The sequence below is a fragment of the Takifugu rubripes genome, chromosome 19 (assembly GCF_901000725.2).
Source record: "Takifugu rubripes chromosome 19, fTakRub1.2, whole genome shotgun sequence".
Lineage (NCBI taxonomy): Eukaryota > Metazoa > Chordata > Actinopteri > Tetraodontiformes > Tetraodontidae > Takifugu > Takifugu rubripes.
The window spans coordinates 18,859,107-18,881,606 of record NC_042303.1 but is presented as its reverse complement, the minus strand read 5'-3'; the positions used below and the strand labels follow the sequence as shown (position 1 = coordinate 18,881,606).

The 22,500-nt window shown below is 52.0% G+C and overlaps 2 protein-coding genes across 14 annotated transcripts in view; one reads left to right on the top strand and one right to left on the bottom strand.

Moving 5' to 3' along the window:
* Window positions 1-1,936: 1,936 nt before the first annotated feature.
* Window positions 1,937-14,726, bottom strand: matn4 (matrilin 4). 8 transcript variants are annotated; one of them, XM_029826916.1, is made up of 16 exons: window positions 14,629-14,726; window positions 9,286-9,378; window positions 8,683-8,858; window positions 7,595-7,751; window positions 7,220-7,453; window positions 6,737-6,859; window positions 6,088-6,210; window positions 5,642-5,764; window positions 5,284-5,406; window positions 4,901-5,023; window positions 4,261-4,358; window positions 4,053-4,184; window positions 3,709-3,892; window positions 3,454-3,606; window positions 2,916-3,020; window positions 1,937-2,777 (listed from the first exon to the last, which is right to left on the bottom strand). In XM_029826916.1, exons 2-16 carry the CDS (start codon window positions 9,347-9,349, stop codon window positions 2,719-2,721), a joined length of 1,977 nt encoding a protein of 658 aa, XP_029682776.1. In that variant the 5' UTR covers window positions 9,350-9,378; window positions 14,629-14,726; the 3' UTR covers window positions 1,937-2,718. The 8 variants fall into 8 exon arrangements, with proteins under 8 accessions (XP_029682776.1, XP_029682773.1, XP_029682775.1 ...); XM_029826913.1 differs by lacking the exon at window positions 14,629-14,726 and adding an exon at window positions 13,474-13,607; XM_029826915.1 differs by lacking the exon at window positions 14,629-14,726 and adding an exon at window positions 11,517-11,649.
* The window catches only part of rbpjl (recombination signal binding protein for immunoglobulin kappa J region-like), an 11,290-nt gene continuing 198 nt past the window's right edge, over window positions 11,409-22,500 (top strand). The window contains exons 1-13 of one of the 6 annotated variants that reach the window (XM_029826924.1): window positions 11,409-11,456; window positions 12,135-12,222; window positions 13,379-13,526; window positions 14,653-14,787; window positions 14,871-14,941; window positions 15,023-15,138; window positions 15,499-15,673; window positions 16,064-16,201; window positions 16,855-16,967; window positions 19,776-19,916; window positions 19,992-20,147; window positions 20,279-20,382; window positions 22,056-22,500. The exon at window positions 22,056-22,500 is cut by the window's right edge and continues 198 nt beyond it. In XM_029826924.1, the coding sequence (XP_029682784.1) occupies window positions 12,186-12,222; window positions 13,379-13,526; window positions 14,653-14,787; window positions 14,871-14,941; window positions 15,023-15,138; window positions 15,499-15,673; window positions 16,064-16,201; window positions 16,855-16,967; window positions 19,776-19,916; window positions 19,992-20,147; window positions 20,279-20,382; window positions 22,056-22,362 (1,641 nt within the window). In that variant the 5' untranslated portion in view covers window positions 11,409-11,456; window positions 12,135-12,185 and the 3' untranslated portion in view covers window positions 22,363-22,500. Of the gene's footprint in view, window positions 11,457-11,750; window positions 12,041-12,117; window positions 12,223-13,378; window positions 13,527-13,804; window positions 13,933-14,652; window positions 14,788-14,870; window positions 14,942-15,022; window positions 15,139-15,498; window positions 15,674-16,063; window positions 16,202-16,854; window positions 16,968-19,775; window positions 19,917-19,991; window positions 20,148-20,278; window positions 20,383-22,055 lie in introns of those variants that run through there. The other 5 variants (XM_029826920.1, XM_029826922.1, XM_029826923.1 and 2 more) reach the window with 5 other exon arrangements.

Sequence of the window (22,500 nt, the reverse complement as noted above, 5' to 3'; positions counted from 1 at the left end):
TTGTGTTATAGATCATGTGTGTGTTATAGATCATGTGTTTGTGTTATAGATCACCTGTTGTGTTATAGATCATGTGTTTGTGTTATAGATCATGTGTTGTGTTATAGATCACCTGTTGTGTTATAGATCACCTGTTGTGTTATAGATCATGTGTTGTGTTATAGATCACCTGTTGTGTTATAGATCATGTGTTGTGTTATAGATCATGTGTTGTGTTATAGATCACCTGTTGTGTTATAGATCACCTGTTGTGTTATAGATCATGTGTTGTGTTGTGTCACCAGAACCAGCGACTGTATCAGGTTTTTCCATCCTGGTCATTTTTGCTGTCCAAACAAGGAAGACCTTCTGAGGACGTGTCTCTGAGGACGTGAGGACATTTTGACTGGTCCTCACAACCTCAACGGACTGTTGGAGGATTCACATCTGGTTTGCGATTGAGGCTTCAGTTGGGTTTAGGACAGGGGTCAGAGGTCAGAGGTCAGGGGTCATGGATCGGGGGTTTAGTTGTGATGGGGAAAGCCTGCGAGCCCTCACAAAGATAGAAGTACGAGGGTGTGTGTCCCCCGTCTTCAGCGAACTTGTGCTTGTCCTGTTGCTGGAGGACTTTTGGGACCTGCTGACATTTGCAGTGATCCTCAGGGTAAACAGGAAGTGATCCTCAGGGTAAACAGGAAGTGATGCGTTTCAGGCCCTCGTTAGGCTCCTCAGTAAAGGTCAGGCGGCAGCATCAGAGGGATCTATTAGACGCGTCTCCTGAGGACTTGTGTCATTTACAGCTGGTTCTAATTAGCCGTGACCTTCTCATCATCTCACCTGTTTTTGTTGATCGTCAAATGTTAACGAGCTTCTCCGACTTTGACAAACAAGGAAAATCTTCTGAGAACAAATTAAGCCACATCCACACTCAGGGCTGCTCGTCTCCTGAATTGGTGACGACGTTGCGTCAGACGCTTGAACAACAGTCGAAAGGTCACCAGCGACACCAGGAACATGAAAGGAACCTTCACAGGTCTTTTGATCGACAGCTGACTCTCTTTTGGGCTCATAAAATAGGTTCTTACTTCCTAATTTAACTTAATAAAGTTTGATAACTTCAGGTCAGGATGGGCGACCATGTTGTTGATGAGACTGGAGCAGCTGGTCCCCCTGGAGCTGGTTCACCAGGACCAACATCGGTTCTCCTTCACTCCTGGGAGCTTCTGGTCCCAGACCTTCACCCTCAGACCCCCCCAACCCAACTTCTGTCATCAGATGGGTGTCCTTCAACCTGCAGCAGGTTTATGTTTGGAAATGATGAGATCAGACCGTCCAACCACCGTCCAACCCTCACCCAGCTACTGTCCAACCACCGTCCAACCACGTCCAACCACGTCCAACCACCGTCCAACCACGTCCAACCACCGTCCAACCACGTCCAACCACCGTCCAACCACGTCCAACCACCATCCAACCACCGTCCAACCATCACCCAGCTACCGTCCAACCACGTCCAACCACCGTCCAACCACGTCCAACCACCATCCAACCACCGTCCAACCACGTCCAACCACCGTCCAACCACCGTCCAACCACGTCCAACCACCGTCCAACCACGTCCAACCACCATCCAACCACCGTCCAACCACGTCCAACCACCGTCCAACCACCGTCCAACCACGTCCAACCACCGTCCAACCACGTCCAACCACCATCCAACCACCGTCCAACCACGTCCAACCACTATCCAACCACAGTCCAACCACCGTCTATCTATCTATCTATCTGTCTATCTATCTATCTATCTATCTATCTATCTATCTATCTATCTATCTATCTATCTATCTATCTATCTATCTATCTATCTATCTATCTATCTATCTATCTCCTCACATTAATGTTAACGAGGTTTTCATTCATTCATTACAGACTTTTAAAAAGTGAAATCTGAAGTTTGATGCAAGTTTTCGTGAAAAGATTTATTGTTCATCTTATTACAGATTTATGAGAGTACAAGAGGTCACACAGACACGATGATTAAAGCAGGTATGGAGGGATACATTTAATATTTTATACAGAAACTAACCAAGACGATGCCCCAGCCGTCGCCGTGGTGACCGATTCAGTCAGTGGCTGTTAGGTTGACAGAAATAGGACAGATTATTGCTAACAGCTGTGGTTTCTTTCTTTAGCTTTACTGATGTGGAGTAATTGGATTCAATAACAATAATAATAATAATAATAATAATAATAATAATAATAATAATGAATCCGATGATCCTGAACAGGACGGACGAACGAACGGCTGTGCAGAGCTCAGCTCTTTGTCCCCTCGATTGTCGCCTGTGAAAAAACACGATGAGAAACACAGGATATTTACACATGGTTGAGAGCAGAACCGTTTGACCTCTGACCTCCTGCAGTTTCAGGTCAGGAACGATAAAAACATGGTTGCTCTTTTTCAGCATCAAACTCAACATTGAGCGAGTCTGTTTTCTTCTGCTGAGATTAAATGAGGGATCAGCCGGTCTCTCTGTAGTTCTGCTGCTTAGATGCAGATTTGATCATTAAAAACATCATTTATTTAGATTAACATCATCCTTTTGAACAAAAACCACAGTGGCTGCATTGACTTTGTTCCTTGGGTGGAAGCGCTGCTCATTTTTAATGGATCTTCCTGGATTTTGTTTCCTGCGCTTCCTGTCCTGTTTACTTCCGGTTTACTTCCTGTTGAGGAGGTCACTTCCTGGAGAGAAGCTGGTTCTCTAACTGTTCCAAACGAGAAGTCATTCCAGCCAGTGAACAGGTTGTTAAGGCTAATTTCCAGGGTGATGAGGATGTGGATGTATGTATGTGTGTGTATATATATATGAATTTTATTTAATTTTTTAATTTAGTTTTTCATTTTGGGGGGAACTTTAGTCATGATAGGATATATTTCTGTGTGAGCTGCTCCAGGCTGCTCATGGTGGCCTGCTGGAACTCCACCAGACTCTCACAGGCACAAGGATCCTTCACCTCCAGCTCTCCCTGACTCTCCTCTGCAGCAGGAGACAGAAAAGATGTCAGAAGAGACAACGTATCATCCTAATTTAATCATTTTCCCCGAGGAAAACCTCCACACAGCTCAAACAGCAAAGTGTTATTCTCACCTGTGGCCACTAGATGGAGACAAAGGAAGAACTTTCAAAGGTTTCAATGAATCTTGACTAAAAAGTCTGAGAACATCATCAGGACTGTTTCCTGTCACCTAATAACAATTTGAATTATTCAAAGGTCTCCTGGGTCGTTATAATTCCATTATAATTAAAGAAGATTCTATTAACGTCTCATTAATCTGAGACACTGATTGGCCAGTTTGAGAACCTGTGATAATGAGGTCATTGGAGTGGGCGTGGCCTACGTGGATGGTTAATGTCACTGTTATATTGAAATGTTAGCGGTTCAGGTTGGGGTTGTGTGGGTCGGATCTACCCGGGCACACGTTGAGTTTCAGGGTCTCCGCGATGGTGCTGATGGCGCTGAAGTCGGCAGTGTAGTAGAAATGTTTCTCCACTGGATCTGAAGCAATCTCACGAAGTTCATCTTCCACAGCTTTGCCGACGCCCACAGCGTACATGGTGACACCTGCACACGGAGACGCACGTCACCACGGACCTGCTGAGACCTGCGTCAGGCCAGACTGGACCAGACCAGGTCTCCAGGTTCTAACCTTCTACCCAGTCTCACCGGCTTCTTTGGCCTTCTTGGCGTACTCTGTGATGTCATCCTGGGAGCGTCCATCTGTGAAGACCAGTCCGATTCGGGGGATGTTGTGTTTGGCAGGACGGGCGCCCTCCGCCTCCGAGAAGCTGTTCTCCAGCATGTGTTTGAGGGCCAGGCCGGTCATGGTGCCCTTCTCCATGTATTCAACCTAAACAAGGTCACAAAGGTACCAGAACAGAGCCAATCAGCGCCTGTTGCTAATGCTAACTAGCTGCAGCCCGTCTCTTGTGTGGTCCGTGGAATCATCTGACTTGAGACGGATCCGGAGGGATCCGGGGGGATCCGGAGGGATCCGGGGGGATCCTCACCTTCATGACAGCAGCCTTGATGTCATCGGCTGTGTGGTACATGTTGAGAGGGAACTCTGTCCTGACGCGGCTGGAGTACTGGACCAGACCCACTCTGGTCCCCCGAGGAGACACATCCAGGGAGTCCACCACCTGCAGCAGGACACGGTGGTGAAATCCGCTGGTTCAGGCGTCATTCGGACCCACACGTGATCTCAGCGTTGCTCACCTGGTTGACAAACTTCTTGACCAGCTCAAAGTTTTGAGGACGAACACTTTTGGACCCATCGATCAGGAGAACCAGGTCAATGTTGGCAGATCTGCAGGCTGAAGACAAGAGAGAGTGTGAGGGTGACGCCACCGTCGGCCCGACGCAGCGGCACCACCGTCGGCCCGACGCAGCGGCACCACGGCCCGACGCAGCGGCACCACCACGGCCCGACGCAGCGGCACCGCCGTCGGCCCGACGCAGCGGCACCGCCGTCGGCCCGACGCAGCGGCACCGCCGTCGGCCCGACGCAGCGGCACCGCCGTCGGCCCGACGCAGCGGCACCACCGTCGGCCCGACGCAGCGGCACCACGGCCCGACGCAGCGGCACCACGGCGGCGGGACGGAGCGGCACCACGGCGGCCCGACGCAGCGGCACCACGGCGGCGGGACGCAGCGGCACCACGGCCCGACGCAGCGGCACCACCGTCGGCCCGACGCAGCGGCACCACGGCCCGACGCAGCGGCACCACGGCGGCGGGACGCAGCGGCACCACGGCCCGACGCAGCGGCACCACGGCCCGACGCAGCGGCACCACGGCCCAACACAGCGGCACCACGGCGGCGGGACGGAGCGGCACCACGGCGGCGGGACACTCACCGCCACAGCTCCGGCCGTCCTCCTGCAGCGAGCGTCCCTCTGGACAGACGCAGTAATACGAGCCTGGCGTGCTCACACACTGGTGCTCACAGCCGTGTCCCACCGAGTTACACAGGTCCATGTCTGCAAACACACACACACACACACACGGTCACACACACACACACACACACACACGGTCACACACACACACACACACACACGGTCACACACACACGGTCACACACACACACACACACACACGGTCACACACACACGGTCACACACACACGGTCACACACACACACACACACACACACACACACACACACACACACACACACGGTCACACACACACGGTCACACACACACGGTCACACACACACACACACACACACACTCACTCGTGCACGTCTGCTGGTCACTGTTGAGGCGGAATCCTGGGTTGCAGCTGCAGGTGAAGGAGCCAGGAGCACTGAGGCAGAGCTGCTCACACTCGTGCTTCCCCTCCGCGCACAGGTCAACGGCTGCAGGACACACGTGCACACACACACGTGCACACATGCACACGTGCACAGAGGGTGTTATTTGTTATTATTTCACCTCACGTCTGGATGAACAGGATCATTTCACTATTAAAGTGAGGACATTTGCTCGGGTGCTCAGTGTGTTTCAGGCTCAAGGGTTCGGTTGTGAGGGTGGTTGGGCTATAAAGGTGTGTGTGAGTGTGTGTGAGTGTGTGTGAGTGTGTGTGAGACTAACGTGTGCAGGTCTTCTCGTCTTCATTGAGTGTGTATCCTTCGTTGCAGTCACAGGTGAAAACTCCAGGTGAACTGATGCAGATTTGCTGACAGTCGTGTTTCCCTTCAGCACACAGGTCAATGGCTACACACACAAACACACACACGCACGCACGCACGCACACACACAAACGCACGCACGCACACACACACACACACGCACACACACACACACACACACACACATACCAAGTTAATGTGTGTGCTTCATTTACTTGTTTTATTGGAACCTTTTAAAATGCTGTGTGTGTGTGTGTGTGTGTGTGTGTGTGTGTGTGTGTGTGTGTGTGTGTGTGTGTGTAACTGGAACATGACGGGTTCAGTAGAAGCCCCCGTCAGCACGTCTGACTGACTTCACGCAGGTGTGTGTAGTGAGAAAGCAGCAGGGGGCGGGGCCTCTCAACTTACCCTGGCAGGTCCTGCCATCGTTCAGCAGCCGGTAACCATGGTTACACCGGCAGTGGTAGCCACTGAGCACACTCACACACTCGTGATCACAACTGTGGTTCCCGAACGAACAGTAGTCGATCACTGAGGGGGAGAGCAGCGTGCACGTGAGCAGGTAGCACAGAAAGGTGCACAGGTGCATTTTTGTTCCTCCTGCATCAGCCTAGATTTGATCTGTGTCCTGAAGTTAGCATTTAGCTAACAGTAGCCAATGACAGTTAGCTACAGTTAGCATTTAGCTAACAGTAGCCAATGACAGTTAGCTACAGTTAGCATTTAGCTAACAGTAGCCAATGACAGTTAGCTACAGTTAGCATTTAGCTAACAGTAGCCAATGACAGTTAGCTACAGTTAGCATTTAGCTAACAGTAGCCAATGACAGTTAGCTACAGTTAGCATTTAGCTAACAGTAGCCAATGACAGTTAGCTTTACAGATGAATCGGATGTTTTCCTGAATTTGAGGCGGAGCTTCAGAGTTTGGCTGAGAAGCAGCAGGAGGAACAGAGCTGCATGGAGAGGTCAGGGTCAGTCGGGTCGAGGACGGCGCCGTGAAACACGCTGGTTAATGTAACTAGCAGCTGATGGTTTAGTGATGTGGGTCAGACTAACTTGAGCAGCTCTTCTGGTCCTGGTTCAGCTGGAAGCCTGAGATGCAGCTGCAGGTGAAGGAACCTGGGGAGCTGCTGCAGATCTGCTCACAGCCGTGGTTCCCCTCCGAGCACAGGTCAACGGCTGGGGGGGACAGGGGGACACAGGGGGACACAGGGGGACAGGGGGGACAGGGGGACACATGGGGACACATGGGGACACAGGGGGACACAGGGGGGACAGGGGGACACGGGGGGACATGGGGACACAGGGGGACAGGGGGACACAGGGGGGACATGGGGACACACGGGGACAGGGGGACACAGGGGGACATGGGGACACAGGGACACACAAACACAGATTAATCAGTTTGGCGTGGGCTCTCTAAGCTCCTCCCATCAGAGCTGCTCGCTGGTTAGACTGGGGGCAGACTGGGGGGGCAGGACAAATGGACTGGTTATACTGGGGGGTGGACTGGTTATACTGGGTTGGGTTTAGGGTTACCACACAGCTTGTCCTGGAACTGCAGTCCAAACTGGTGAATCAGGTCAAAGGACTCCACCAGGAAGACGTGGTCCTCAAACGGCGGAGACGCCATGGCCCGCAGCGAGGTCATGTCGGCTCTGGCCACGCCCACGGCGTAGATCTCGATGCCTTTGCCTCTGGCCTCAGCAGCCACCTCCGCCACGCGGTCTTGAGGACGTCCGTCCGTCACGATGACGGCGACATTTGGAACCTGAGAGAGGGAAACTGTCAGGGCGGCAGCAAGTTCTTAACTGTCTACTTCCTGTTGTACAACAGGAAGTAGACACAGTGAAGGATGATCCATGAGTGACACAACTGTCTGTCACTGGAAGCACTCCAGTGGAACCTGACCTTTTGACCTGTCCCCCTCCTCGGCCGTGAAGGCCACGTTCATGGTGTATCTGATGGCGAGGCCGGTCATGGTCCCCTGAGCCAGAGGAATGATCTGGTTGATGGCCTTCACCATGCTGTCCAGGCTGGCGTGGCTCTTCAGGGAGAACTCGCTGCGGACCTGCAGACAGGAAGACAGCGTTGGTTTCTATGGCAACAACAGAGACAACCAGCCCTGGTTACCAGGTCAGACCTCCTGGTTACTCTGCTGGTTCACCCAAACAAGGTGACAGACAGAATCAGGGTTGCTAGTGACACTAGAGAGGTAGGGTTAGGGTTAGGGTTAGGGAGGGTTAGGGAAGGTTAGGGTTAGGGTTAGGGTTAGGGAGGGTTAGGGTTAGGGAGGGTTAGGGAAGGTTAGGGTTAGGGAGGGTTAGGGAAGGTTAGGGTTAGGGTTAGGGAGGGTTAGGGAAGGTTAGGTTAGGGTTAGGGTTAGGGAGGGTTAGGGAAGGTTAGGGTTAGGGTTAGGGTTAGGGAGGGTTAGGGAAGGTTAGGGAGGGTTAGGGAAGGTTAGGGTTAGGGAAGGTTAGGGTTAGGGAGGGTTAGGAGGGTTAGGAGGGTTAGGGTTAGGGAGGGTTAGGGTTAGGGTTAGGGAGGGTTAGGGAGGGTTAGGAAGGGTTAGGGTTAGGGAGGGTTAGGAGGGTTAGGAAGGGTTAGGGTTAGGGAGGGTTAGGGAGGGTTAGGGAGGGTTAGGGTTAGGGTTAGGGTTTAGGGTTAGGGAGGGTTAGGGTTAGGGTTAGAGGGTTAGGGTGGGTTCGGGTTAGGGAGGGTTAGGGAGGGTTAGGTTAGGGTTAGAGGGTTAGGGTGGGTTCGGGTTAGGGAGGGTTAGGGAGGGTTAGGGTTAGGGTTAGGGAGGGTTAGGGTTAGGGTTAGAGGGTTAGGGTGGGTTCGGGTTAGGGAGGGTTAGGGAGGGTTAGGGTTAGGGTTAGAGGGTTAGGGTGGGTTCGGGTTAGGGAGGGTTAGGGAGGGTTAGGGTTAGGGTTAGGGTTAGGGTGGGTTCGGGTTAGGGAGGGTTAGGGTTAGGGTTAGGGTTAGGGTTAGGGAGGCCGTACCTGGCTGGAGTACTGGACCACGCCCACTCTGGTGGCGTTGAGTCCGATGTCCAGCGTGTTGAGGATGTCAATCATGAACTTCCTCATGGTCTCGAACTCGTGCGGCCGGACGCTGCGGGAGCTGTCGATGAGGAAGACCAGATCCACCGGCCCAGACTTGCACTTCTGCTCCGGACCTGGAGAAGGAAACCCTCAGTCCTCATCTCGGCGAGAGACCAGCTCCCACAATGCACTGCTGCGTGGGGCAGTGTCTCCTGACAGGAGAATCATTTTTCCTGCCTCAGGTATGACTTTCACATTTCCACCACATGAACTCATGTCTCCGCCGCCGCCGCCTGCGTTTGTCATCAGGTTTTTACAGAAACATCATCTGTGTTCAGGCGGCAGACAAGAATCGATTTATTGCTTTCAGACTTTTGCAGCTGCTTTTGTAACAACCTTTTTCCTGAGTGATCGTCTGTTCCAGAAGGTTCTGACCCGCCTGAAGAAAGAATCTCTCGTCTGGTTACCGATGACGACAGTCGGATATCTAGCGTAGCTTCCAGGCTGTTAGCTGTCAGTCACCCTAACCCATCTGAACAATCAGCCGTGGGACGAACTGACCTGCTTTTGGCCTGGCGGTCGCCATGACAACCACGGTCATCAGAATAAGGCTGTGCAGTCTCATCTTGGTCCTGATGATGATGTCACAGCTGTCTGTAAACACAAAGGTCAAAGGTCACATCTCCTCCGACAGTTTCAACAGGCAGTGAGGTCACCAAGGTGGTTCGCTATCGGGGCGTGCTACCGCTAACCTGCTACCGCTAACCTGCTACCGCTAACCTGCTACGGTACACTGGTCCAATCACTGCTACAGTCGGTAACAGTCTGAGCGGATGATGTCAGTAGGGGAATACCTGCCGCTGTGTGTGTGTGTGTGTGTGTGTGTGTGTGTGTGTGTGTGTGTGTGTGTGTGTGTGTGTGTGTGAGCTGATAATCATGTGGATGGAAGGTTTGGGGACATTCCAGCGCCTCCCCATCATAAAAGATTGGGCCTGTAACACCTGGAGGACAGTGTGTGTGTGGGTGTGTGTGGGTGTGTGTGGGTGTGTGTGTGGGTGTGTGTGTGTGTGTGGGTGTGTGTGTGTGTGTGTGGAAGGGGGGGTTAATCAGCGTTAATCACTGCTTACTGGTGGCCAGATTCCAGAACCAGTTTCTGCTCTCTGTCCTCTTTTCTCCTAAAACATTTTTCACGTTGAGACTCGTTCAGCATCTTTGCTCAGGTTCTGGATTAAGCAGAAGATGTTCCGACCGTGGGGGCGGTCCTGCTGCGGACGCCACCGCTGCAGTGCTGTTTCCTGATTGTGAGCTTCCCATTAGAAGCCTCAGGTGGGCACTGGTTTGAGGGGCATGATGGTACCACAATCGGACCTGTGACAGGTTCCTCGGGTTCCTGGTGACCAACAAACACAGTGAGACTCAGAGTCCAGCAGCACAGAGAGCGAGCAGGACCCAGGACAAGGGACGCTGCAGCTGTGTTAGCATCAGCTGTGTTAGCATCAGCTGTGTTAGCATCAGCTGTGTTAGCATCAGCTCAGCCTCCATCAACCAGACCAGAGAGGTCGCCGGCTGGCGTTGGCGATATGAGCCGCCGCCCAGAGCGACCTCTGCTGGTGGGGTGCCACCCGTTCCTTGGTCTAAAGAACAAAGAAATCCTGGCTACCATCTCTGTCCTGATGTGAACCCCTGGCATGTGCCAGGTTAACTACTGCTGGTTAGAGATAAAAGGCCCGAGAACGTCAAGGTTGGGTTAGATTACCGCAGGTTAGAACTGAAGATATAAAGTTTCTCTACTCTCCATCTAACAGTCACAGGGACCCCAGTCAGACCTGGACCGGAGACTCCCCAGTTAGACCTGGACTGGGGGTCCCAGTCAGACCTGGACTGGGGGTGTGTGTGTGGAGGGGGGGGGGGTCTCGCCTAGGGCACCAAATTGGGTAGAGCCGGCCCTGTGAGAGGGACAAGAATGTTCCAGAGAACATCAGACAAACACCAGATTAGAAAAGCAGATGTTGGTGCTCTCTCACACACACACACACACACACACACACACGCACACACACACACACACACACACACACACACACACCTATACACCCGTTGATAAAGATGAAAAGTGTGTGTAGTACAAAGACTCCTCAGTGTGTCCCGGAGCTCGATGGCTGTCGTCTCTGACCCAACCTCAGTGTTTTCCTGTCTCCCTCCGCACAATCTGCTACCGTCCTGCCCCCCCCCCCCCCCACACACACACACACACACATACAGTAACACACACAGGCTCTCCCTCTGTGTGCGTCCAGCGTGTTCTATATTTACCCACAAAGAGAATCATTCAGACGTGATGTTTGGGGCTCCTGGCAGCGACTCCCCAACAGAAGTGGAGATTTGATCTGCTTCCATTCAAGCCGTCGCCCCCCCCCCCCCCCTGTTCAGCCTAAACTGTGAGGAGCATCAGCGCTGACAGGAGCCAGGTGGATCCTGGCCTTGATGAGATCCTCAGGAGGATCCTTTCATGATCCCGGATCAGGCTGAAGCTACCGTTGTTAGCATTCGATTACGGACAAATAGTCAGAACGTTCTGCTCAAACCACTGGATCCAAACCCAAACACACTCGTTAAACCTATCAACACGCCTCCATGTGCTCAACGAGGAGCTCACCTGCTGCCAGGTCAGGGTCACCTGACTCATGGTGTGACCCCGCCTCCTGAGAGACGCCAGAGTGCTGTGGCAGCAGGTAAGAACCTCTCTGGTCTGCAGCTGTTTCCAAGAAGTCAGCAGAAGTTTTCCTACTTTCCTCAGAGTCTTAAATCTCAACGGTTCTGACTCAGGTCCACGATCAGACTGGATCCGTCTTCAGATTCCTTCTGCTGCTGCTAAAGCAGATTCCCGTTTATTCTGATAATATCCGATGATTCAGAAGCTGAATCGTCTAAAAGCTTCAGCAGATCTGCTGGAACCTGCCGCTCCCGCCGATCGTTGATCTGCTGTTTCTGATCCAACTGTTGTTAGAAGAAAACGAAGGAACAGGAAAGAGGTTTCAGACCTGCAGCTTTATCTGCTGCCTGTAGATGAGGAGGTGTGTGTGAGAACCCAGCAGGTGGTAATCTCAAACACACTCGGCGGCCAGATAACAGGTCCAGGACGCAGGACAAACATGTTCTCGCTGCTGTTTGGGGAAGGTTTCTGATGGACTCGGAGGATTTGCTCAAGCTCGGACAAGTGTTTGAATTTGGGGACAGATTTGATTTCAGGTCAGAAGAAAATCTAATTTCTAATGAGAAGAATGGAGGTGGAAGCATAAACGGTGCTGTTGCCGCGGTAACCGTGCTGCCGTCCTTGTCCTGTATCTATCAAACCTGTCTGTTAATTAGGGTGCTACTCTGCCACTCATGCAGCTGTGGTGTCCTAACAGAGACCTCATGGACGTGAGCTCCAGTCCCCGCTGACGTCCACAGCAGCCATCATGGACCAGCCGGACACCCGACAAGATGGTGGGACAGGTGAGTCCACAGCACCGCCACACGTGTCCTAAGTAAGGGGGCAACTTTGTTGTGGGTCATTTTCAGGCAGCTGAGCCATAATTGTTCCCTCGTTAAGGTTTCTAATGTCGGACGTGTCTTAAAGTGTCTCCATTCCATCAACGGTTCATCTGTAACATCTCGTCAATAAGTTAGTCAATCAGCAGATGTTGCTCAATGTTGCTCAGTGACCTGTCCAGGTGTCGCTGCTAAAGGCTCCACCCACCACAGTTAGGATCAGGTGATTGATCAAAGCTGCTTGGAGCAGAGAACAAAGATGACGCCTGGTCACCTCTGCTTTGATGTCCTCAAAGCAGAACTTTTTATTTCTGCTTCGACTCGTTTCTCTGATACTTTTATAAGAATGTAGCGAGTAAAGTTAGCGTCCAAGCTAATCAGCACTCTTGTCTTCATTTCCATTTAAAACCTGTTGGGTCAGAGGTCAGTGATGCTCAGACTTGATTGACAGGCTGGATTCTGGGCGAGACGATCGCGGGTCGACTGGTTCTGGTATTTGACCAAGATGGAGGCCACATGTGGCTACAGGAGGTGGTTCAGGTTTTAGGTGACAGCTCTTTGAGGAGAACACACAGACGTTCTTGTTGGGGCCTCAGATTGGAAGCAGATGTGGACGCTGCTACTGTGGCACCTTTACTGACTGTTGACTGGCTGCTCTGGGCTCCGATCCAGGCAGAAACCTTCTCATGTATTTATGGTTTTACTGACGCACCAACTAACGACCTGAATAAAAGATATGAATTAGTTTAAATGATGTTAAATGTGAAATCTGAGCAGGAAGAAATGACTTTTGAATATTTGTGGTTCATTCAAATTCCTGAATCTTGATTTTGTTCTGTCATAAAACTCTTCTGCTCCTCCAGCCAGCCAGTGTGAGCCCAAAGTTCCCCCCACGCGCGCACACCCACAGACACGCGCGCACACCCACAGACACGCGCACACACCCACAGACGCGCGCGCACGCACGCACACCAATTAAAGACTGAAACTGGAGCCTTTTGCAGCAGGAAGCTGTTTCTCTGAAAGATAAAAGACTTTTTCCAGGATTCCCCAAACTGCGCACGTGCCCGTGGACGGATTCAGAACCTGGTCTGAAACTTTTTTCTCTTTAATCTATCAGAAACCCAGGTGCCCCCCCCTGGACCCCCCCTGGCAGATACCCATCACTTGTTCCCCCCAGCTGCGGCCCCCGGCACCGTCGGCCCGCTCACTCACCTGGGGGCGCTGCTGGCCGGAGACGACGCACCGGGGAGCGGCGAATGGGACAGGTGAGGCGGCGGGGGGCGCGCGACACGCTGACGCACGCACAAACACGCGCACGGGTTCCCTGCTGAGGACAGGTGGGGTCAGCGGAGCCTGGGATCAGCGGAGCCTGGAATCAGCGGAGCCTGGAATCACCGGAGCCTGGAATCAGCGGAGCCTGGAATCAGCGGAGCCTGGAATCACCGGAGCCTGGGATCAGCGGAGCCTGGGATCAGCGGAGCCTGGGATCACCGGAGCCTGGGATCAGCGGAGCCTGGGATCAGAGGCAGCGGGCGCTTGGTCGCGGGGACGCGTGTGATCGCCGAGTGCGTGATCGCCGAGTGCGTGACCTCCTCTCTGAGCTGCTCGCTGCGGAACTGGAGGAGGTGGAGGGAGGGGGGCAGAGAGACCACCCCAAACCCCCCCGAAAATGTGAGCAACATTCAGCGCGAGGAGAGAGGCGCCACCCCGCCCGGTGCGGGTTTGATGTTGAGTTCGGGACTAAACACCGAGTTTCATGATGAAACTGACCGTCTAAATATTAACGCACTTTATTCCTGTCTGGTTTCAGCCTGACGTCACTCAGCTGAATCCACCTTCCGTTTATTCGGTTTATTCATTCAGACCTGCTGCCCCCCCAGACCTGCTGCCCCCCCCAGTCCTACTGCCCCCCCCAGACCTGCTGCTGCCCCCCCAGACCTGCTGCCCCCCCAGACCTGCTGCCCCCCCCCAGTCCTACTGCCCTCCCCCAGACCTGCTGCTCCCCCAGACCTGCCCCCCCCCAGACCTGCTGCCCCCCAGACCTGCCCCCCCCCAGACCTGCTGCCCCCCAGACCTGCTGCCCCCCCGGACCTGCTGCCTCCCCCAGACCTGCTGCCTCCCCCAGACCTGCCCCCCCCCAGACCTGCTGCCCCCCTCCTTCCTCTGGTGGAGGAGCAGCTCCTGGGTGGAGGTGTGAGGCTCCGCCCCCTCACCTTCTCTTTTCCACCCAGTGTGAAATGCCAGCCTGAACTCCTGACACACTGACCTTTAACCTTTGTAGAGGGGAAGATCTAATCTGACTCTTGGCATCCCAGTGACTCTGACACACACACACACACACACGCACACACACACACACACACTAACCTCTCAGCGCTCTCGTCCAATCAGGAGACCAGATTCTGGCCTTCAGGACTGTCAGCAGCTGGGAGTCACCAGACAACCAGGCAGAGAAGCTCCCGCCGACCAGAGCGTCACCATCCTTCACGCCAAAGTTGCTCAGAAGTCCTACGGCAACGAGAAGAGGTCTGAGCTGCTCGTGTGCAACTCCTCACACGTGTTCCTCCTGCAGTAGCTTCATCGTGGTTGCTTCTCAACTGTGACCGCAGGTTCTTCTGCCCGCCTCCATGTGTTTACATCAGCGGTCGTGGATGGAGGGTCATGCAGGACCATCTGAAAGGTGAAGTCTTGTCTTGCTCGTCCTCCATCAGCGCTCATCCCTTGGTCATTGTCCGTGTCTCCTCCTGTCTCCTGTGAGCAGAGGCCGGTTACGGAGACTCTGTTTATCGACTCGGTGGCTACATGTGCTTGGACAGCTCCAGCCAGTCGCAGGCAGACACGTTCAAGCTGGTCTTTGACCAACAATCAAGCTCAAAGGTGAGAGAAGGTTCAAGCTGCACCTTAAAACTGGAGCTTCCACAGGAAGTATCTGAAAACGCTCCCCTGGTGGCCAAAACTAGTAACTACATCAGCCCGTCCCTGCAGGCCGGAGAACTCCGAACATTCAAGGAACATCGGAATTTAATTATATTTGTAGTTCATCAACACTAGCTCACCTAGCTGTAAAGCTAATGGAGAGAGCTGCTGTTTGTCTGGAGTCAACGTGGGTTTGACTCGTTTTATTGCAGATTAGCGTTGACTCGACAAACATTCCTGCGTGTGAGGAGCTGCCATAAACACGTGTGTGTGTGTGTGTGTGTGTGTGCGTGGGTGTGTGTGTGTGTCGCTCTCCTTCAGATGTTTGCGTGTGCCAAGTCGCTCTTCATCTCTGACCAGGACAAGAGGAAACACTTCTGTCTGTTGCTGCGACTCTTCCTGGGCAACAGACAGGAAGTGGGTTTGTTCCAGAGCCGGCTGATCAAGGTCATCTCCAAACCCTCCCAGAAGAGGCAGTCCATGAAGAACGCCGACTGTGAGTCCTCCCCACGCCTCACCCTGCACTGTATGAACACTGTTGACAGCCCACTGTTGCTAGGCAACGTGAGACTATTAATCAACTCGGATCTGACATCATGTTGACAAAGAAGAGATCAGAATGTTGGAATGATTGACAGCTGAAGATGAAACGTGACTGTGGGTCACAGGTGGATCCAGCCATCCAAACACTCGCTCTCTCACACACACACACACACACACAGACACACACACACACATGCACACGGAGCCTTTTCATCTTTATCAAGTGATTCCAGAGTTTGGTTCCATGTTTTGTGTAATTATCTGTGTGTGTGTGTGTGTGTGTGTGTGTGTGTGTGTGTGTGTGCGCGTGTGTGTGTGTGCGGGCCTACACGTGTGTGTTCAGTGTGTATCTCTTCATGCTCCAGAGTAGCATTGTTCAACCGTTTGCGCTCACAGACCGTCAGCACTCGTTACCTCTCAGTGGACAGAGGAGCCTTCATCGTCAGTGCCAGACAGTGGACGGCCTTCACCATCACCCTGGGTGAGCGGGTGTGTGTGTGGGTGTGTGTGTGTGTGTGTGTGTGGGTGAGGGTGTGTGTGTGTGGGTGTGAACTTTAACCATGTGAGCTTTAGCATTCCTCATAGGCATGAGTTTCCATCATGAGAACTTTAAGCAGCAACTGTTCTCAAGTTGTTTAAAGGAAACTTTACTGTTTGATATTTTTACATTTAAAATCCAACTAATATGAAAAAAGAATCCTGAAATAAAGTGAGTTAAAGGAAAATGCTGCGTGGTAGCTGCATTTAAAATTAAAAGTTGTCAAAGAAGCAGCAGCTGGACGACAACGTGACAGGACTGCACAGGAACAGGGAACACTCACAGGTTCATGATCTAAAATGCTGATCCTTCCAACTGAAGGAAATATTAACAAAATCTATGAAATAAAAACACACGCTCAGCTCGACCACCCTGCATTAATACAGCCAGTGTGTGTGTGTGTGTGTGTGTGTGTGTGTGTGAGCCTCCTCAGCAGATTAGCCCTCACACACGTCCGTCCACCAACCATGAGACTGTTTATTTAACACAGTGGCCTTCAGACCTCCTACCAGCAATACCTAAACCTGTGTGTGTGTGTGTGTGTGTGTGTGTGTGTGTGTGTGTGTGTGTGTGTGTGTGTGTGTGTGTGTGTGTAGTGGATGAGCAGCGTTCTGACCATCGGGATGTTGTGTTGAGCGAAGGCTTCATCTGTTACGGCTGTGTGGTCCAGTTAGTGTGCACTGAGTCTGGAGTCACTCTGCCACCCATGGTAAAACACACACACACACCACACACACACACACACCACACACCACACACACACACACACACACACACCACACACACCACACACACACACCACACACACACACACCACACACACACACACACACATACACACACACACATACCTGCTGCTCACTGTTTAAGAACTCGTCCTTCACACATTTTCAAATGTTTCCTTTAAACTGTTTTGTGACTAAATGACTCTTTTCCTCAGTGTGGTACTAAAATCTGTGTTACAGTTGTGTACAGGTGTTACACTCAGCTGTCTACGGGTGTTACACACAGCTGTGTATGAGTGTTACACTCAGCTGTGTACAGGTGTTACACTCAGCTGTGTACAGGTGTTACACTCAGCTGTGTACGGGTGTTACACTCAGCTGTGTATGAGTGTTACACTCAACTGTGTACGGGTGTTACACACAGCTGTGTATGAGTGTTACACTCAGCTGTGTATGAGTGTTACACTCAGCTGTGTACAGGTGTTACACTCAGCTGTGTATGAGTGTTACACTCAGCTGTGTACAGGTGTTACACTCAACTGTGTACGGGTGTTACACACAGCTGTGTATGAGTGTTACACTCAGCTGTATACAGGTGTTACACTCAGCTGTGTATGAGTGTTACACTCAGCTGTGTATGAGTGTTACACTCAGCTGTGTACGGGTGTTACACTCAGCTGTGTAAAGGTGCTACATTCAGCTGTGTACAGGTGTTACACTCAGCTGTGTACGGGTGTTACACTCAGCTGTGTAGAGGTGTTACACTCAGCTGTGTATGAGTGTTACACTCAGCTGTGTATGAGTGTTACACTTAGCTGTGTACAGGTGTTACATTCAGCTGTGTACAGGTGTTACACTCAGCTGTGTACAGGTGTTACACTCAGCTGTGTACAGGTGTTACACTCAGCTGTGTATGAGTGTTACACTTAGCTGTGTACAGGTGTTACATTCAGCTGTGTACAGGTGTTACACTCAGCTGTGTATGAGTGTTACACTCAGCTGTGTACAGGTGTTAGACTCAACTGTGTACGGGTGTTACACACAGCTGTGTATGAGTGTTACACTCAGCTGTATACAGGTGTTACACTCAGCTGTGTACGGGTGTTACACTCAGCTGTGTACGGGTGTTACACTCAGCTGTGTACGGGTGTTACATTCAGCTGTGTACGGGTGTTACCCTCAGCTGTGTACGGGTGTTACACTCAGCTGTGTACAGGTGTTACACTCAGCTGTGTACGGGTGTTACACTCAGCTGTGTACAGGTGTTACACTCAGCTGTGTACGGGTGTTACACTCAACTGTGTACGGGTGTTACACACAGCTGTGTATGAGTGTTACACTCAGCTGTATACAGGTGTTACACTCAGCTGTGTACGGGTGTTACACTCAGCTGTGTACGGGTGTTACACTCAACTGTGTACGGGTGTTACACACAGCTGTGTATGAGTGTTACACTCAGCTGTATACAGGTGTTACACTCAGCTGTGTACGGGTGTTACACTCAGCTGTGTACGGGTGTTACATTCAGCTGTGTACGGGTGTTACCCTCAGCTGTGTACGGGTGTTACATTCAGCTGTGTACGGGTGTTACCCTCAGCTGTGTACAGGTGTTACACTCAGATCTGTACAAGTGTTACACTCAGCTGTGTACGGGTGTTACACTCAGCTGTGTATGAGTGTTACACTCAGCTGTGTACGGGTGTTACACTCAGCTGTGTACAAGTGTTACACTCAGCTGTGTACAGGTGTTACACTCAGCTGTGTACGGGTGTTACACTCAGCTGTGTACGAGTGTTACACTCAGCTGTGTACGGGTGTTACACTCAGCTGTGTACGAGTGTTACACTCAGCTGTGTATAGGTGTTACACTCAGCTGTGTAAAGGTGCTACATTCAGCTGTGTACAGGTGTTACATTCAGCTGTGTACAGGTGTTACACTCAGCTGTGTATGAGTGTTACATTCAGCTGTGTACAGGTGTTACACTCAGCTGTGTACAGGTGTTACACTCAGCTGTGTATGAGTGTTACACTCAGCTGTGTACGGGTGTTACACTCAGCTGTGTATGAGTGTTACACTTAGCTGTGTACAGGTGTTACATTCAGCTGTGTACAGGTGTTACATTCAGCTGTGTACAGGTGTTACACTCAGCTGTGTATGAGTGTTACATTCAGCTGTGTACAGGTGTTACACTCAGCTGTGTACAGGTGTTACACTCAGCTGTGTATGAGTGTTACACTCAGCTGTGTACAGGTGTTACACTCAGCTGTGTATGAGTGTTACACTCAGCTGTGTACGGGTGTTACACTCAGCTGTGTATGAGTGTTACACTCAGCTGTGTACGGGTGTTACACTCAGCTGTGTATGAGTGTTACACTCAGCTGTGTACGGGTGTTACACTCAGCTGTGTACGGGTGTTACACTTAGCTGTGTACAGGTGTTACATTCAGCTGTGTACAGGTGTTACACTCAGCTGTGTACAGGTGTTACACTCAGCTGTGTACAGGTGTTACACACAGCTGCTCCTAAACTGAAGGGCCTACTGTGTGATTAGCCTGTTCATCGTTCAGGAGTATCAGCAGCTCTGTGGTGTTTCAACTGGTCCAGACTGGAATCTTTCCCTGGTTTGGGCCTAATGTGAGCTCTGGTCCTCTTGTCTCCACCAGGTCCTCCTGGTCCTCTTGTCTCCGCCAGGTCCTCCTGATCCTCTTGTCTCCGCCAGGTCCTCCTGATCCTCTTGTCTCCACCAGGACAGATTTGATCATTTGTCTCTGGAACCCTTCTCTTCTTTCAGGTGATCCGTAAGGTCAACAAGCAACACGCCATCTTGGACGTGGACGAGCCCGTTTCTCAGCTGCACAAGTGCGCCTTCCAGTTCCGAGACAGTTCCCACTCCTTCCTGTGTCTATCCAACGACAGCGTCGTCCGGCACCAGGTGAGACCTCCTCACGTCTCCATATCCATCCTCCTGTGACCTCCATCCTTCATTAACCCCTTCGGTGTCCTCCAGGCCTCTTGTAGCCCCAGAGACCCCAGCAGGGTGGTGCTGAATGACGGTTCCTGCTGGACCATCATCGGGGTGGAAGCAGTGGAATTCACCTTTAATCAGGGTCTGGCCTGCGTCCCCACACCAGTTACGCCATTTCCTGTTATTGTGGGCTTGGAGGTGAGAGGTTCGCTGTCGCTGTGTGGTTCTGCAGTAGCTGGGTCCTTTCTGGACCGGCCCAGTTGCAGGACAGGACACTTGTCACGTGTCATCAGCGGCCTCAGCAGCGTGTTAGCTTGTGTGTCCTACAGGTGAACGGTGGAGGACACGTGGCCATGCTGGAGATTCATGGAGAAAACTTCAGCCCTCATCTCAAAGTCTGGTTCGGAACCATCGAGACTGACACCATGTACAAGTGAGTCAACAGGACCGTGTGAGGCCTGTGTCCACTTCCTGGGTTTCTTTGTTCTTGCGGATGGACTCGTTTTGGGGGTCCTCCTCGGCCTTTAGGCATGATCTTCCTTCCTTCCTGTGGTTTTGTCCCAGGAAGGACATGAAACAAACAAAAGTTCCGTTTTTTACTGTCTGAGCCCCTCAGTGAAGTTCTCGAGACAGCCTCCAGGCTTCTGTCAGGAGGCAACTGTCGGGTTAATGATCAGGTCCAGAGGCCTCCTTACTTCTGTTTACGAGTGTGTCAAGCTGTCCGCCGTCACGCTGCAGAGAGGCACCAGCGCCCGCTACCCTGGAGCCGACCTACATTTTCAAAGACGTTACTTAAGTATCAGCTGTGGGTCTGTGGACCAGGAGCTGCTGGAGCTGAGCAGCTCCTGGTCCATGAACACAGTCAGCTGAGGTGAAGGTCCTCCAGGGTCCTCACACGCCTGCTGGGACGACGTGATGAGCTGCAGTCTAGTCACATCAAACATCCTAGACTAGGGTTAGGGTCCAAGTTATGGTTAGGGTCCAAGTTAGGGATAGGATCCAAGATAGGGTTAAGGTCCAAGTTAGGGTTAGGGTCCAAGTTAGGGTTAGGGTCCAAGTTAGGGTTAGGATCCAAGTTAAGGTTAGGGTCCAAGACTAGGGTTAGGGTCCAAGTTAGGGTTAGGGTCCAAGTTAGGGATAGGATCCAAGATAGGGTTAAGGTCCAAGTTAGGGTCCAAGTTAGGGTTAGGATCCAAGTTAAGGTTAGGGTCCAAGTTAGGGTTAGGATCCAAGTTAAGGTTAGGGTCCAAGACTAGGGTTATGGTTCAAGTTAGGGTTAGGGTCTAAGTTAAGGTTAGGGTACAAGACTAGGGTTAGTGTCTAAGTTAAGGTTAGGGTCCAAGACTAGGGTTAGGGTCCAAGTTAGGGTTAGGGTCCAAGTTAGGGTTAGGGTCCAAGACTAGGGTTAGGGTCCAAGTTAAGGTTAGGGTCCAAGACTAGGGTTAGGGTCCAAGTTAGGGTTAGGGTCCAAGTTAGGGATAGGATCCAAGATAGGGTTAGGGTCCAAGTTAGGGTCCAAGTTAGGGTTAGGATCCAAGTTAAGGTTAGGGTACAAGACTAGGGTTAGGGTCTAAGTTAAGGTTAGGGTCCAAGACTAGGGTTATGGTTCAAGTTAGGGTTAGGGTCCAAGTTAAGGTTAGGGTACAAGACTAGGGTTAGGGTCTAAGTTAAGGTTAGGGTCCAAGACTAGGGTTAGGGTCCAAGTTAGGGTTAGGGTCCAAGTTAGGGTTAGGGTCCAAGACTAGGGTTAGGGTCCAAGTTAGGGTTAGGGTCCAAGTTAAGGTTAGGGTACAAGACTAGGGTTAGGGTCCAAGTTAGGGTTAGGATCCAAGGGTTAGGGTTAGGGTGCAAGTTAGGGTCCAAGTTAGGGTTAGGATCCAAGATAGTTTTAGGGTCCAAGACTAGGGTTAGGGTCCAAGTCAGGGTTAGAGTCCAAGTTAGGGTTAGGTTCCAAGACTAGGGTTATGGTTCAAGTTGGGGTTAGGGTCCGAGTTAGGGTTAAGGCTCAGGATCAGGATCAGGATCAGGGCCCAGGTTCAGGGTGAGGGCCCAGGTTCTGGATCAGGGCTCAGATTCCCAGTTTTACCTCTTCTTCTCTGCTCTCAGGTCTCCCAAATCTCTGCTCTGCGTGGTTCCTGATGTCTCGGTCTTCATGGACGGTTGGCGCTGCATGCGACACCCCATCACCGTCCCCCTGTCCCTCATCCGGACTGACGGCCTCATCTACCGCACGTCCTTCAGCTTCACCTACACCCCCGAGCTCCAGCCGCCGCCGCCGCCGTCCATCCGAGGAGCAGCAGGGGCGGAGAAAAGAGAGGCCCAGGTGGAAGGTGGACAGGGCGGAGACGTCCTGCTGGAGACCATCCATCAGGAGTTCACCAGAGCCAACTTCCACCTCTTCATGCAGAGCTGAGTCACCTGTGGATCTGAAAGAGTCTCCTCACAGAGGGAAATGTCCACCCCTCCGTCATCCCTCCGTCATCCATCCCTCCATCATCCATCCCTCCGTCATCCATCCATCTGTCATCCATCCATCTGTCATCCATCCATC

What these genes read in the sequence shown, in the direction of transcription:
- matn4 (XM_029826912.1), bottom strand. An exon ending in GGAGGGGGACAGGTCAAAAG is followed by an intron (nt 7,451 to 7,591) that starts GTCAGGTTCCAC and finishes CCCTCTCTCAGG; the next exon opens with TTCCAAATGTCGCCGTCATC. An exon ending in CGATGGCAGGACCTGCCAGG is followed by an intron (nt 5,765 to 6,087) that starts GTAAGTTGAGAG and finishes TTGTGTGTGTAG; the next exon opens with CCATTGACCTGTGTGCTGAA.